At 33.3% G+C, this 18316-nt stretch overlaps 1 protein-coding gene across 1 annotated transcript; it reads right to left on the reverse strand.

The window, feature by feature from the left end:
• Nucleotides 1–9043: 9043 nt before the first annotated feature.
• LOC106402141 (aldehyde dehydrogenase family 2 member B4, mitochondrial) lies at nucleotides 9044–11998 on the reverse strand. The gene is made up of 11 exons (XM_013842812.3): nucleotides 11739–11998; nucleotides 11381–11518; nucleotides 11110–11252; nucleotides 10874–11027; nucleotides 10562–10791; nucleotides 10383–10472; nucleotides 10133–10306; nucleotides 9905–10042; nucleotides 9668–9805; nucleotides 9524–9585; nucleotides 9044–9440 (listed from the first exon to the last, which is right to left on the reverse strand). The coding sequence occupies exons 1-11, from the start codon at nucleotides 11812–11814 to the stop codon at nucleotides 9167–9169; spliced, it is 1617 nt and encodes a 538-aa protein (XP_013698266.2). The 5' UTR covers nucleotides 11815–11998; the 3' UTR covers nucleotides 9044–9166.
• Between the last annotated feature and the right edge of the window lie 6318 nt (nucleotides 11999–18316).

Below are 18316 nucleotides of genomic sequence, written 5' to 3' on the forward strand. Positions count from 1 at the left end.
TTATTACTTATAATGTATATTTACTTATTATTTATTTTTATTCTAATATTATGATAGAGTTTTAATATACTATTTATATTTTTTATACATTATATTTACTCATTATTTAGTTTAGTATATTTACTTATTGATATTGTATATTTACTTGTCTAATTTAGTTTTTCCATTTTTGATATTGTATATTTACTTATTGATTATTTTTTCTTATGTTGTATATTTACTTATTCTATTTTTTTATTTTATATCAAATAATAATATTACATTAGATTTTAAGTGTAAGATTTCTATTTCTTATATTATATGTTTATTTAATGTGTATTTTTCATATATTGTTTATTTATTTATTCTAATATTACGATAAATGTTTAATATAAACTTTATATTTCATATATTGTATATTTACTTATTATTTATTTTACTATGTATTTTTCAGAGAGACGTTTAATTTTATTTTTTCATCTCTTAATTTTTTATTTACTTATTGTTTATTTTTTCTTATATTGTATATTTACTTATTTTATTTTCATGCTTTTATATGAGATAATAATATTATGATATATGTTTAATGTACTATTTCTATTTTTTATAGTGTATGAGTGTTTTTCTTATATTTTATATTTACATATAGGAATATTTAAAATGATAAAAATGTAAACCTATACATTTTTTTAGATAGATGTTTAATGTAGGTTTTCTATTTCTTATATTGTATATTTATTTATTATTTATTTTTTCTTATTTTGTATAATTATTTATTATAAATGTTTTGATTTTATATCAAATTGTAATATTAAGATAAATGTTTAATGTAATATTTCTATTTCTCATATTGTATATTTACTTATTATTTATTTTATTATACTTTTTCAGATAAATGTTTAATATAAATTTTCTATTTCTTATATTGTGTATTTACTTATTATTTATTTTTCCTTATATTTTATATTTACTTATTATTGTTTAATGTAATGTTTAAATTTCTTATACTGTATATTTACTTATTATATTTTTATACTGTATATTTACTTTTTATTATTTATTATTTTTTTAGTAATAATGTCACGTGTCATCTTTCGTAAGAAGTTTTTTCGCTGATGTGGATGCTTCATGGGGCCTCAAAAGGTTCATTTTATTAGTATAGACTAGGAATTAACCCGCGCTATGCGCAGAGATATTTTGATTTTCAAATATTAACTATATAGTTATTCTTTTGGACGTTTTATTCAACAAAATTTTGAATCGTATGTTTGTGTGAATACATATTTTTTGGAAAAAACCATAAAATTATACATTTTTCAAATAGATGTTTGATATAGTTTTTCATTTCTTATATTATATATTTACTTATTATTTATTTTTTCCTATATTGTAAGGCAATTCTCTCAAATAGATCTTTTTTAAGTTTTTGTCACAAAAGAACCTAATTTGATTGAATTAGTATTTTATTTTCTAGAAGAAAGATTGGTGCCCGTTATGCTAATAGTCCGAGGTAATTTTTTAAAGGCTGAGTTATTAGGGATTATTTGATCTTGGGACGACAATGAATCCTAAAAATCCATATGTTGTATGCTTCCAGCTACTGAGATTCACTCAATTTAATGAAAACATTAAAAAAAAATTCTTGAAAATTTTGACCTTTAGCTTGTCCGTTTAATACTCGTTTAAAGCATGTTTTCGGATGGAGTTTACGTACATTGGAATTATAAAATGTCAACTTATGTAGATTCTATGCATTGTGCTCTTATCATAATCTGAATTTCCTTACTTGCGTATTCTTCCAAATTTGCCTTTAAACATATATTTTTGTGTTCATGTTAGGAGGTCTAGGAAGCAATGATGATTATGGCTTCGTCTTATCTCTGATAATACCTACGACAGTTATTCTGCCTTTTTTTACATGTCCTCCGTAAATACACCTTCGATCTCTGACCTCTGTTTCTTGGAAAATACCAAAATTGCGCATACAAAAACCCATGTCGAAACTATTTTCTTCCTTCTCTTATTTACTCTGTTTCGTTCTCTCCACTGCTCTGACCTGTGTTTTCTTTAAGTCATACAATCCATCACAGCCAACCTGGGATAGCTGAGAAGAATCATCAGACTGAGGATTAAGAAGTAGCTGCAACAATCAACTTCTTTTATCAGTCCCAATGTCCATTAGATCAGACTCAATTGCAACAGAATCTTCAAGACAATGCAAATGTTATTGCAATTATGTTCACGTATAAGACCCGATGGAACCATGAATCATTCAAGTGTGACACTGATTATTAGAGTTTACTAAATGGAAAACTTATTTTAAATAATGTGTGCAAATATATTCATTGATGTTATTTAGGTTGTACCTCAACTTTGTCGGTCCTTAAAGCTGCACCATTGGGGGTATCTTCTGTTTTTAGCTGAGAGGGTGCATTTTCCATAGCAAAGTTGAGCTGAGTGAATTGCCAAGCCAGTACCTTTCAATTTTTCTTCATTTACAGTACAAATCATTGATAATAAGTAAATCAACAAAGAGGGAAATGCATAAGTGATCATATAGTGCTTATTTTCAAATCACCTCTAAAACTTTGTACTCATCATATATGAATTTAAGAATTTCCTCTTGAGATCCGTTGGTCTACTCCAAATATTGTCTTGCTAATCTGATTTAGTTCATAGAAGTAACATCACACATCGACATATGTCGTCGAACGTTTTTGGGACGACAATGGTCGATGGTGGAGCCATTGTTTTTTTTGCTGGAGTATTCTATAGAGTCTTTTTTGATGGGTGTGAGGTTGATGTTGATAGATAATGGGTTTTATAGCGATGTGTCTCAGAGCGAGATAAATATTTGGAAATAATAAAAATGTAAAACTACACATTTTTCAAATAGATGTTTAATGTAATATTTCCATTTCTTATATTCTATTTTTACTTAGTATTATTTTCTTACATTTTATATTTTACTTATTCTAATTATTTTGCTTTTTTTTTCAGATAGATGTAATATTTGGAAATAATCAAAATATTAAACTATACATTATTTCAGATATATATTTAATGTAATATTTACTAATATTGTAATTTTACCATTTCTTAAAAATATTTGAAAATAATTAAAATGTAAAACTATACACTATTTCAGATATATGTTTAATGTAATATTTGTTTTTTTTTATTTTTACATTTTAACATCATAATAAATATACAGTTTTTATACATGATAAACGTAGCATTATTACATTTTAATGGAAAATAAAATTACATTTTACGTATAATAAATTTACATTAATATACATAATATTTACATATATTTAATTTTTACATTTTAAGATATATGTTTAATGTAGTATTTCCATTTTTTTAATTGTGTATTTACTATTATTTGTTTGATGTAAAACTATACATTTTTTTGTTTAAATATAATATTAACATTTTTTTATATTGTAAATTACCTTTTTAATGTAGTATTTCCATTTTTTTAAATTGTGTACTTATTTATTATCTTTAACTAGTTATTATGTAGTCCATGGAAAATTTTGTAATTTGTGGTGACTTCTGGGCCCACGTCGGCCATGAAATAAACTCGGCCCCTCTTCTTGCATCAGTGTCTGTTGACACCAAGGTATTGATGTCGAACGACACTCCTCCGTATCTTTGACAGCTTACTCTCGCAAATCAGACAAACCACCCTTCAGTAAAACGAGCATAACGTTAGATCTGACCATTAGATGGACTTCAAACCGATGGCACTGGAAAGCTAACTTAAGGCTCTATCTTGTATCAAAAGATGTGCCCAATTTGACGAAGGCTTGCATCCATACCTAAACTTCTGAACGCTCATGGACCTGAAAACACTCTAAAACAAACTCCAAACACATATAAAAGACTCAATAAATAACGTATACCATGACCTAAATGTGGTAAAATCCTTGGTATATCAACTCCCCCGGACTTATCATTTTGTTTGTCCACAAGCAAAACACAAAATAAAACGGGAGGGACTCAGACAATTTTTTAAACTATTACCTTCACCTCTATAATGTTAAAAGTGGTAGTGAATCAATGCCAACCTCAAAAGTGTTTCAATGTATTACTCTCTAGCTTAGAAACCATACCATACATCACACAACTCCACTAATAGCGCCTGACGTACCCCTCTACTGACCTCATTTCTGTAGTATATGTGTAGGCTAAATCTTTGGAGTATCGATCAAAGTACACATGAACTCTTATTTAAAAATGTATCTGAACACACAAGCAGTCTTCTGAGATCCCTTTACCCTCTCTTTCTCTCTTCTCTGAATCTTTTTTATCTTAATCAAATGGACAGTGATGCTGCTACAGTCTATCTTATTCATCTTATTTTCGATTTTTTTTTTATTTTTTTATTTATTTTTGACAGAGTGTAGGCGAATAGTAGGGTCATAAGTAATATACATATCCCTCGCTTCCAACGATGTGTAATCATTCCTTTGAATTAGAATAGTGGGGTTATAGGAAATTTTTCTACCCCTCTACATCTCTGGAAGTCATCTCAATCTTTTCTTTTCTAGATGCCAAAGAGAGGGGAGAGTGGAACCAGAAATACACAGACTTTTATCTTCAAGACTTGTAGAGTAATCGGATCCACTGTATATCAAACCCCAAATTAAGCAAGTTAAGTTGATTGAAGTTGGAAGTCAGCTTTGGCTCTCCAGACATTCTCACCAGATGTGGATGTTAGTGGCAGATGATCTACTGTTGTGTCTCCATCTAGTACACCTTGCAGTCAGAAAATCTAAAATGGTATTAGAGAGTGGTTAGATAATAAGTAAAAATTGAAAAAATTCATCATTCCCTTCTTGACTCAATAAAACTTAATAAAAACTCATAGAAATAAAATTCAAAATAAAACACAATATCAGTAATACGTCCCACAGGCTTTAACAACACTGTCTCCAGTGTTATACAATCCGAGATTGTTGAATAAAATAAATCATACGGAAAAATTTAACAAGAAAAATCGAGTTGTACATGCTGTATGATGATGAGCATCGGTCAACATTGATCAGGTATCCCCAATACTCGGGTAAAGTGGTGTCGATTGATACTTATCATGTGTCGGTCGATCGATACTGGTATATCAACTCTTTTGATGAACAGTGTATGTGATACAGTGACGTTCGACACTGCTACAGTTCATCAAATTTTTTCCTGAAATAAATAAACGCGAAAATTAGTATAAAATAAAAATTAGATAAAATTAAAAGTCATCTAAGAATGTATTTCCTCCCACTCAGCGCTTATTTTCAGTCATTATATTGACTTATAGATATCAGATGTGATGTAGACGAGAACGTGAACTTGCTCCAAAAGAAGTCTCAATATCTACTTTTTAAGCTTCATTATACTGCTTGTGAAAGTTTTCATAGACTCTTCTCCTTTGTCTATCATCTCAGCAATAAAGAGTACTTGATTCTTTTAAAATGGAGGTGAGAAATATCTGTTGTGCACTCTATATTTCTTGACACCATCTGAGAAGTGTGGAATCAATGACAACTAAGGACCGCATTTGGTCCTTTTTCTTTTCTTCCAATTCTACATCTTCTTTCTCTAGTCTTGTTTGATCTTGCGGTGGTGCTTCCATCAAAAAGATTTCGACACACTACAACCTCTTTCTACTCTAATATGCGATGGGTGTCGATGGAGAGATGGTGTCGTTTGACACTAATACTGATGGACATCGGTCAACATCACTTATATATTTCAATCCTTTCTGAGAAGATATTGCGTACATAGGATCATCAAATACCCCAATTTAGGGGCCTGAATGCACACTTCTTTCAGGTGGAATAGGCAATTCAACCTTAGAAACAGAGTTGGAAACACAATCTTCATATGATCATGGATACTCTTCAACCCTTTGTGGAAACCATCAGCCTCCTCTGTGCAAATAAATTGTTGCAGTTGTTATGGGACGGCAAGGTGTGAGACCTCAAACTTGTGCATTCTCTCCTCAGATGGTTCAAGCTCAAATATGCAACATGGTAGTTCTTCCAACCGTGGAGTGCGATCGATATCATCAGGTGGGTATCCAGATATTTTCTCCTAGTGTGTTGATCGTCATAAGGTGGTCTGAAATGTCGTGAGGACAACTCGATCTCTCATAGATTTCAACAGGTGTCGATCGACAACATGAGTCTGTGGCAATAAATGCTGAGGTCGGGTCAACATTATCAGCTTCGTCTGCTCAGCTCAGCTCTCCATATTCATGCCATCCATCATCCTCTACCATATATCTCAGCATAGATTCAATATCAATCTCTAGAGTCGCAGCAGCGTCATAGAGAGAGTTGTTGAGGAAGGTGTTCGTGATGTGATTCCAGATATGGAGAGATCCTTAAACTTCTTAAACCAACATGCTGCTTCTCAAACAAGAGAGTAAGGGAATAGTTTGTAGAAGTAGTAGTCTTCAGAGACTCTGTTGCACTTAATGGTCGATGCTAGATATTCAAATGATTCGAGATGGTCAATGGGATCTTCATGAGGAAGACCACGAGTGTAGAATGATGAATCGAAGACCTGTTAGCATATAGTAGAACGATGTAGAACAATGGGCTCTTCAGGACTGTTGTAGTCTCTAAGTGCCCTCTGTCGTTCAACCCCAGCATTCACAACAACAACAGTAGCTTCAGGGATTGCAACCCCATGCACATCTATCAGTTGGCCATATTTGTTTTTTTGCACGACCTTCTTTGTCTCGTAAGACCCCATTCTTATCAGCCTCAAGTATGAGCACTTCGACTTTCGTTGTTTCTCCATGAGCGATGTCAATCGACATTGGATAAGTATGCTTAATACTTGGTTTTCTGTGGTCTCGATCGACACTAACCTCATAGACTTATAGATCACATGTAAATCAGTAGGCTCCTGCTTTAAAAGATCCAATAGGCCTATTTTCATTGTTGTATCCGGTACTGAAATGTATGTACCTGAAAATCAAAAGAAAAATAAAATAAAATCAGATAAAATATAAATAAAAACTCTAGAAGAAATCCTACATCTAGTCTAATGGTGATCAGAGTCCATGGCAGTGGCGCCAAATTTGATATGCTCAAATTAACCTTCAAGCTACTCTCTCAAATAAGAGGTTCGATGTAGTGCTTGAGGATCGAATTAACAGAGACTCTATCTTTCACACAGTAGACTTAATTTGCAGATCAAACTAAGAAAACAATATAATAATAGTAAACAATGCAATAAATAGATAGAATCGTTTGTAAGATATTAGAAAGAAACGCTAGATCTAGGAATTTATCAATAAAGAGATTCAAAACTATAATCAAGGATGCTAAGGGTTTATGGGTTAAATTTTGGAACTCGAATTCAATTGTAAGATATTTAGCTCTCGTTGTGAGCCTACATGCTTAAATCTGTATTTATACTCTCGCATGTAAATACAGAACAAAGTGTTGATCTGTACACTTATGGAGTGTCGATCGATACCTCTTTAAACAAGCATTAATGCTCAGATCGATATTGTTCAACTAAATTCCTATACCAACTCTCTATTGCGCCTAGGTATCTAATCCATCATAGTTCAGATCCTTTAATTGATTGCACTCTCATGCTTCTCAATTGTCCTATGATCCTAGGTTCAAATAATCAGTTACACTCTCATGCTATTCCAACTAGTCTAGATCCTAGTATTACAAGCCACCATGGTCTAGGATTCATGAAAAGCCCTATCAATACTAATAGATTATCAGTTTGGCATTAAGCTCATGAAATTCCTAAATCTAACAAGAGAATAACATAAATGCAATAACACAAAGTATAGTCTGAATAGATATCATATAATAAACTCAATGATAAAACCAAAAGAATTCGAATCAATCTGTGAAGGAAAACTGATCTTCTCTCCAACCCTAAAATTCATAATAAAATAAAGTATAACCCTCAACAATGGTTTAGAAAATTATAAAAACTAGGTATCAAGTCGTCCATGAGAAATTTTGTAATTTGTAGTGACTTGTGGGCCCATGTCGGTAAGGAAATAGACTCGGCCCGTCTTCTCGCATCAGTGTCATTTGACACCAAGGTATTAGTGTCAATCGACACTCCTTCATATCTTCAGCAGCTTCCTTTCGCGAGACAGAAAAACCACTCTTCTGTAAAATGAACATTACTTTAGATCTAGCCGTCAGATGGACCTCAAACCAGTGGCACTGGAAAGCTAATTCAAGGATTTATCTTGTGTTGCTTTCCATCAACAGCTAAACTTCTGAAGCGTATGTGCAGTTATGCACCTCAATTAGCTTCAGAATCTCCAAAGTTTTCGAAAACGCTCATGGACCTGAAATACTCTTAAAAATATTTCAAACACATATAATAAAATCAATAAAGACTTATGGGCTGTTAACACGATAGAGAGAAGCTGAAGGCCGTGTGCTTCGAATCGGACTCGTCACAACTGATCAAAGTCGTTAACTCAGGGAATTGCGTACCGGAGCTCTATGGAGTAGTTGCAGACATCTTATCTTTTGCTTCTATTTTCGAGTTTATTTATTTCGTCTAGATTTCTCGAGAGAGAAATGGCCAGGCTGATATGTTGGCAAAGTATGCTTTGATTCAAGTTGAAACAATTGTGGTTGATAGAGCAATTATAGCTCCCAACTAACAGCTTTTATGATTAATGAAATATGTGTTAAAAAGGAAAAAAAAAGAAAAACTCAATGAAGACTTATTCCATGGCCTAAATGTGGTAAAATTGATGGTATTTCATTCATTTTTCTGAAAGATACTATATTTTTAAAGATAACCTATAGAGAAATATATGCGGATAAAATCCAAAAATATTCAAAAATTTAGATGATTAGCGATAGCAAGTCTTCTTCTAGATATTTAACTATTATGAATTGTACTAATTAAGAAAAAAAAAACCTAACATTTCTTTTGATAGAACATTTATCTTTTAAATTCGATAGTCTTCCCCAATTCAATTTCGACTGATAACTTCTTCCGTTTTTCGAAAAGCTGCCCGGCCAGTGTACAATGTGTGATAAGAGAGATAAACAACAGCGAGAACTGAGAACTTGATTACACATTTATTACGGTGTCACAATCCGTCGACTATTATTTAAACATTTAGTCTTGTTAATTTTATTTTGAACATTTATGCAAGAAACAAACTACAGCTCCATCATATCCAAGCAGGATTATTAAGAGCAGTGACAACTGCCTTGATCTGCAAGTAGTTGTTGAGACTGTAAATACCTTTCTCTCTACCATTACCGCTCATCTTGTAACCACCAAAGGGAATGGCTGCGTCAAAGACGTCGAAACAGTTAACCCAAACGGTGCCAGCTTTCAAAGCCCTCGAGACCCTATTTGCTGTGTCCAGACTCTTTGTGAATACCCCTGCGGCTAGCCCGTACCTCGTCTCGTTAGCCCTCCTTATCACCTCATCCACATCCCTGAATCCAACACCAACAAACCCCCCATTTAGTAACCGGTGTTGAACCAAATCTACTATGTTGTTGGTGTCGGCTCTACGTACCTGAACTTCAAGATTGATTGGACTGGACCGAAAATCTCATCTTGAGCAATAAGCATATCGTCCTGTTTTTGATATCACCGGTTAATAACATAGTGACTTGGAATGAAACAACATTGAAAAGCTTCTTTTTTTTTTGTCTGTTACCTTAACGTTAGAAAAGACTGTAGGTTGGATGAAGTAACCTTTGTTCCCAATCTGATCACCACCACATTCAAGAGTAGCATTGCTTTCAACACCTGACCTTATGTACCTCATCACTTTCTCGAATTGCTTCGAATCAATCTACACAAAACCAATCAACAAAAAAAAAAGACAAAAAAAAAAGACAAAAAAAAAAGATATAATAAAAAAACTCCTTATAATGCAAAGAATATGTGTAACCTGAGGACCCTGTTCAATGCCTTTCTTGAAAGGATCACCAACCACACGTTTCAATGCGCGTGCCTTTGCTTTCTCAACAAACTCATCATACACTTTCTCATGAACATACGTCCGAGACCCCGCGCAGCAACATTGCCCCTATAAAAGAAAAACATTACCTCAAGAAAGAACTAGCTAAAGAAAGCGAGTAAGCAAAGGTGTACATATTTTCTACTATAATGACCAAACCTGGTTGAAGAAGAGAGCAAAGTGTGCCAGCTCTACAGCTTTATTGATATTTGCATCTTCGAATACGATGAAGGGTGATTTTCCTCCAAGTTCTAGTGTCACTGGCTTGAGATTGCTGTTAGCAGCTAGTCCAAGTATAACTTTGCCTGTATCAGTGGATCCTGTGAAAGCAAGCTGGAGGAAAAGGAACAATGTAACCGAAGCTTAGTCTCTTAAAGAAGTTAAGAGAAAGTAAAATGAATGTATCTACCTTGTCTACATCCATGTGACTCGCGAGGGAAGCACCTGCGGTTGGACCGAATCCAGAAACTATATTCAGAACACCTGGAGGAAGACCCGCCTGTCATATCAATTTTGTTATTCTTAAAATGGATCTTTTATTTAATATCAACAATGGAACGTAGAAGGTGAAATGAACATTTTAATTACTTCAAGGAAAAGCTTGCCGGCGTAGAAAGCAGTGAGAGGAGTTTGTTCAGCGGTTTTAAGGACAATGGTGTTACCACAAGCAAGAGCAGGACCAACTTTCCAAGCAAACATCAAAAGAGGAAAGTTCCATGGAATGATCTGTCCAGCAACGCCTATTGGTTCATGCAGTGTCTGAACATGATAGTTTCCATCAGCTGGAACGGTAAGCCCATGAATCTTATCCGCCCATCCTACACATCAAAGAAAAACCAAAGAACGTTCATTCACAAGAACAGAACAGCATAGTATTCCAGAGATTTTGATGTGGTGTACCAGCATAGTAGCGAAACAATCTGGCGAGCATTGGAATCTCTGCTGTTTTGGCTTGTTGATAAGTCTTCCCATTGTCCCATGTCTCTAGAGCCGCGAGCTCTTCGCTGTGTTTCTCAACCAAATCTGCGAATCTCAGCATTATCCTTGACCTCTCCTTAAAACCAAACCAATAACAGACCCATATCACATTAAATCTCATTAACTTTCAAGACTCTGGAAGAGTATATAATACAAACATAAGCAGTCATCCTAGGCCAAGGTCCTTTATCAAAAGCCTTCCTTGCAGCTTTCACCGCCCGATCAATATCTTCAGCATCTCCTTCAGCTACATCCGCAATGACCTCCCCTGTGCGTGGATCAAGAGTTTGGAACGTCTTACCTAACCCCAAAAACTAACGATCAGTGCTCATGGAAACAGAATCTCAAGACTCAAACTTTGCCTTTTTTTTTTAATTATTCCTCTGTTTCTGAACAGAGCATTAACGAAAAATGAAAACCTTTACTAACCAGAAGTAGCGTCTACGAAATTCCCATCGATTAGGAGCTGTGTGCAAGACACTTGAACCGAAGGGCTTATGATTTTTTCAGCTGCAGAAGAGGTTCCAAATCTCCTTACGACCCTACTTCCATTATAACAGTTTCTCCCTGTATATAATAGTAATGTTTTAATACATCATAACTATAGATCCGGACATCAAATAACTAAACGTTCCGTTCTTTCTGGTTAATCATAACGTCATATGACGATATACTTCATGATTAAGTGAAACAGAGCAACAAAGTTCAAAACATGAAGATGGTTTCGGAGATTCACTTCACTGAATTAGAGACATGGAACAGGGGTTGTTCGGTTTGTGTGGGTTACCTTGTGAACGAAAGGGAAAGGGAGAGGAAGTTGAAAAGGATCGAGATAGTAGAGAAGATACTCTACGAGCTGCCATGGATGTAAACTGCTTCCCTAACTTCAAAGTTGTTATCCTTTTTTTTCTTGGGATTTTCTTCCTCTTCGGTCTTTCTCTTATGAGGTTTATAATACTTTGATTTGAAGGAGGAATCTTACGGTCAAGATCTCCCGCACTCTCTCTAACACATGTCGCTTAAGTTTCACCCTCCTAATGTGTGTTGTTGCCGTACATTGATTGGCATTGACAAATGAACATGTTGGATGTTATCCGTTTTCCAATAAAATTTGTAAATTAAAAAAAAAAAAAAAAAAAAAAAGTTTATCGTAGTTTAGTGGCTTATGTGTTCAAAAAAAAAAAAAAAAAAATAGTCAAAAAAGATAATAAGATATTGTAAATTAAGAAAATATAATATTTTTCTTAATCCTTACAGAATAACGACAAAGGAAATATGAGTTGTCTGTTTTTGTTTTATTATAAAACACTCAAGGTCAGTTTTGAGTTTTTTTATATCAGTATAAGTCACTTTATACTCCTAGCACACTTTTTTCTAACAAAGTCCATTGTCAATCTAGCATCAACGATTTTATTGCATCTTCTACACAATTTAATTTATTTTCTTTCTCAATCTTCACATATTCTTTATGTTTACCTCTTTATTTTTTCAGATTTTATCATCTTTCATCTCAAACATAACATATTCTCCGGTCAAATCTTCGATGGCGGAGGTGTAATGATAACACAGAAGACATCAACGGTGACACAGACGACGACGAAGGGTACAACACCATTCACAACGGCGACGGTAACGGTGACATAGATGACCGTGACACCACGGTGACGTAGATGACAGTAGAAATGTAAACGAAGATATATGAAAAGGAGACGTTGGCAACATCGACGTAGATGACAGCATAGATACAATCAACGTCATGTGCTTCCCTCGCCTCCACGCGTGATACTTTAGTCTCTTCGCTGGTGTTTTCTCCGGTGTCTCCTCCGCCGTTCTCCACCGTCTCCACCACCGTTATCAGTTCTCAACCACTGTTCTCCGACGTCTTGTGTATTTTTGCCACCGTTCTATGGCATCTCCGCCACTATTTTCCGTTCTAATTTACATCCCCATGTTCTTCTTTAAATTCCCACATGTAATCTAAGGGACGAGATAGAGGTGGGGAGGAGGTTAAACAATAACAATGATTCTCGTGTACCATGATTCACATCTATAATGATTCTCGTGTACAATGATTCTCGTGTATAATGAATCATTTTCGTGTACAATGATTCTCGTGTACAGTGATTCACATCTATAAACAATGACAATGATTCCCGTGTACAATGAAAATGAAACAAAAATACATTAGCTATAAACAATGACAATGATTCTCCTGTACATGTGGATATCAAACTTTTGTGTACATGTGGACATCATTTGTACACATGTACGCCATGCACAATGAACATAATAAAAAATGCAAAAGCTATATATAGTCTCTGAGTTTTATAGTTCATACAAGAAGATTGTACACATTCTTGTGGTCATCTAATGGTCATCCTAATTGTATGTTCCAGAAACATTATGTACACACCCTAATTGTATGTTACAGAAACATTATGTACACATTCTTGTGGTCATCTAATGTACCAGTGTATACGAACAAATGTACATACACAAAACACAAATCAATAAAAGTTTGTTTACGTAAAACATTAGTATCTCATAGTTTGTGTACTTAAGAACAAGAAAAACAAAATTACATATGTACAATTTACAAAAAAACATCCAAAATGTACTAAACGTTACATAACAAAAGCACATACGTACAATTAATATAATGTTCATGTGAATACATATAATTAAGTGTGATGGTAAAGGGGCTTGGCTGTAATGTTCAAAAAGGGCTTGGCTGTAGAATTCTTAGTCTTAGGTTTGATTAACGTTCACGTCATCCAAAATTGCCCATCCAAGTGTACACTTATCTATCGTACATGCACAAAATGGTTATTATGTACAAGTCTACCAGCCCAAACATAGCGTCCGTACGCGTGTACATCATGGGTGTAACGTACATGTGTACACTTATTTCTTTGTACACACGCCACGACTACACTATTTACAATAATTTTCGGACACAACCTTCGTTTCCTCCACCTGGACATCTCCGTTTCAGACTCCACCACCGCTACATACATATCACTCCCAATTAGTCTATCCTAATACTCATACTTTTCATCCTTATGGGATAGGTGAAATCGATGCTATAACCATCTTCAAACTCCCCGCACGGCAATCCCATCACTTCTCCGAACCCCACCAACGGGAACCGTAATGGTTTCCTACCAAAAGCCAGCCACATCTCATATGTTTTTCTTACAAACGACTTGCCTAGTCATCATGCTATGAACAAATCTCCCCATCAACAACCTCTGTGCTGGCAACTTGAAGAGCCCTCCAAAGCAAGAACCTATCAACTTTGCCATCTCCAATGTATTGTTAAGCGCGTTTCTCACCCTCGAAAGATAATCGGTTGTACTAACCCTCTTGTTAGGGAACCGGTCAGTTGCAAAAAGCCGCTCCGGCATCAATTCTTTTACATCCTCCGCCTCCACCGTTTCTGCAAAACACAAGCAAAAAAGTAAATTCACATCGGTTCTTACTCCTGCAAAAATCAACCATCAGTAATACAACAACAAACTCACCTTCAGCAATCTCCTTTCCACGCCGGCTCCATCTCATAGCCTTCGCAACTCGTCTCCGAATTTTGTTTTCACCGTAAATCGCCTTCACCGCTTTTTCTCTGCTTCGTCAACTTTTGGATTTCTCTCTCCGGTAGCCCTTGTTTTACATCCTATACCTCCACCGTCCTGCAAAAAAAAAACCTTAATCAGAAAAAGGCAAAAGGTACAACAACATCAAAGAAAAAAACAACCGCCACATAACAAATCGTCATCTTTTTCCTTTCCACGCCGGCTGCGTCTCCTCGACATCGTCGCCGTCGTCACTCATCGCTCGTCAAACAATCTCCCTGGGAATTTTAATCTTCAGATGTCGCCGTCGTCGCCCCTCTCTCCTTCGCCGTCTCTCAAACTTCTCTATCGGATCTCAGTAAAAGTTACGGGCAGTGAATAAATTTTGATACACGTCCGGTAAATTAAAAAAGAAAAATAGGTTTAGTCTTCATCGGGTCCTCCCGATATTTTTAAAATTCAAAGTGTAACTAGAGAAATAAAGTCTCAACCAACAATATGCGACCAATTACCATTTTCCAGGAGAAATTGATGACTTTTCACACAAAAACTACCTTGGTAGTATTAACTGCCTTATCTTGTTAAAAAAAAAACTCAAAACTGCCATGTAGTGTAAATTACTCTTTTTGTTTTCCAACAATTGTCCGATTATTATATCTACTAATATTGATACCTTGAAGATTCTCTTCCGTTTTAGTTCCAACTAGAAAAGAAAACCTTTTTTTTGTCAACCAAAGAAAACTAATTAATTGAGAATATAGTTGGAAATTATAAAATTTTATCTACAAAAAAATTCATAATTAAAAGAAATATACAAATGCAAAATTACATGTTATGGTGTGATGCCGTTTCCTAAGCATGGTAGCTGTGCCATCCCTTCTATATGTTTTTCATCTTTGCTTGTATATGTAGGTTACTTTTGTGATGTTGTAGTCAGTTGGATGTTTTCAAAAAAAGAAAGAAAACCTCATGTGAATTTTTTTCTAATTTGTAACAGAAAAACTCATGTGATTATTGTTTGATTTCTAGTACAATACAATTAGGACTAAGCAAAATATTTGTAAATTTTGATTTGAATAGTTATCTATTTCAATTTGAATCAACATTACATAATTATTATGATTTTTGTAATTTTATAATATAAATTTATTAAAAGAAATATATATATATATTATATACATATTGTAATTTATGTAAGTTTACAATATTTTATTTATTAAATAGATTATTTTAGTTATTAAAGCTTTTAAAGTAAATATTTTTTGTAATAAATATTATTCTTTTATATATTTTTTGGATTTTATTTATCATTAATATTAAAGTATTGTATTTTTACGGATCAAATTGGATATCTAGTTAAAAGTATAATTTTTGGATATTTGGACATCGAATATCCAAATAATTATGAAGTAGCTCTGAACATATAATTAATTATTCTGTCAAAATGGATTGAACCACCAATACCTTCAAAAACTCAGATATTCAATTCGGCCCACCTCTAAATACAATACAAACACGTAAGTAATGAGGTTTACTTGTTCACATTTGACTCTAGTGCAAAGTTCTACTGATCAAAATTTGATAATCAAGAAATGAAAGCTCAGAAAATCTCATCGTCGTTATATCAAAATACAACACAAAATAAGTGTAATGTATGCATATTTTCTAATAAATTATTATGTTTATTTTTTCATCATATCAATGATTTCTCAAAAAAAAGGAATCTGAATTGACCAAAAAAGTCGAACCAAAAAATATGAACATAACCGACCCTAAAATATGGATACAAATTGATCCAACATTGAATGAGTTTTGTTGTACAATACCGCAAAATATATTTGAACCAAACCCAACTAATATCTGAAAATCTCTGAAATTTTCAAAAAGTCAAAATATTCACACTTAATCTAAACTCAATCATGAGTCATAAACAAGCATTTGAGTCACCCAAGTTCGAATTAAAACCGAATCCAAATTTAAAACATTTCAACCGGGGTAGTGTTAAAGCGGTCTTCAAAAAGATATGTGAGTTCACATGTTTTCAAACCTCCTTTCTATACTTTGATTGATGTTTTGTTTAAGGACAAACATGTTCAACGGGGTTTGCAATGTGTTACTATAAACAAACCAAACCGAAGGAAGCTCAAACCAAACTTTAAGAATACCAGAATGGGATTAAATTACATGCCTTATGTTGGAGAGGGATTACATCCATTGACAAGCTCAACTAAGGAGAGGCGGTCAAAGGGAGATTGACCGACTTTGAGAGAAAAAGAAACAAGTCAACTTTAAATAATGAATACTTAACTCAAAGAGACATAACTCGAAAATCAAATACTCCAAGGTCGACACAAGAACTAGCTTGTTCATAGCTTTAATGTTTTTACCTATTTCATAGCTTTTAACGAGTTCATCGTCTTTTTTGTTGTAATCAAACATTCGATCTCTCAATAAATATCTTTCAAATAACTCAACATCTAATTCATGATTTCATCTTAAACACACGGAATTCAGATTAAACAATTAATGCCATCTGTTGGGAGTTAGAAAGCAACTCCAAGAAAGATCAAAGATGACCGGAGAATATCACACTACAACATCTTTACCACCACTAGAGAAATATTTTTAAAAATATCTTATTCATTATGTGGCAAAACCCTCTTATACTTTTGTCCTTTATATATATATATATATAATTATTTAAATAAAAAGCAATATTTTTTTATGTTTTCGAATTATATTTTTTCAGATTCAAACTTTTTTATAATTTGTTTTTTGAATTTCTTTTCCTGAATTTGTTTCTGATTTTTTTTCGAATTTGTTTTTCAAAATTTCTTTTTGAAAATCAAAAATTATGTTTGAAACTATTTTTTAAAAAAATTATATTTTTTTAGTATTTATTTATATATTTATTAGAATCCTAAATTTCAGATTCCAAAAATTATATTTCATCCTTCAACTCTAAACCCTAAGTCTAGATTAGTTAACTGTAGGGTATAAATTTATTTTACCCTTCATTAATAGTGAGAGTAAAAATGGTTAGTGTAAACATGAAAAACGGTACTATGAATGTGATATTTGTGGTAATTTTCTTGACAATTTCCCCATTATTTTTTTCTTGGCTTTCCCAATATTCAATGAACCACTTTTTCTCTATTCCTTAGTTTTATTTTAACTTTTTACAAAAGTTCTAAAATCTAAAAAGCAGAATATCATAAATTATGCTAATATTAAGGTGATTTTGATCATATGTATTCCTATAATATACAATTTATGTTTTTTTATTTATAAAAAAAATGCTAAAATAGAACTAACAATCAATCAAATGGATTGTCAATGAAATAAGAATTCAAGCTGACAGCAACATTGTTATTCAAAATTGATCAAATGATTTTGCAAGAATTTTTTGTGTGTTTATATTTATTTTTGTACACTAATTAAAGTATTAATAATATGTATGTTGATTATATATTAAAAATACAGTAACATTAGTTATATTTATGGGGCAAAATTTTCTAGATGCGGTTTAGGCACTAAATTGGTCCGGACCGGCGCTAGTGATATGTGGAGGATAAGGATTTATGGGCCTATTTAAGCTTAACTCGAATTAACGTAACCAGTTTTCTGATTCTTTTGGCGGGATGGATTTAGTGTGAAATCCAGTACCAACATGGAGTTGATTTTATTGCACTTTGTCAACGTATATATACTCGAACTTAATGCATGTCTGATCTATTGTCTGCTCTCATAGGTTCGACGGGATTTAGTTTTCTATATGCATTCACGATCTAAT

This window comes from Brassica napus, chromosome A6 (assembly GCF_020379485.1).
Source record: "Brassica napus cultivar Da-Ae chromosome A6, Da-Ae, whole genome shotgun sequence".
NCBI lineage: Eukaryota > Viridiplantae > Streptophyta > Magnoliopsida > Brassicales > Brassicaceae > Brassica > Brassica napus.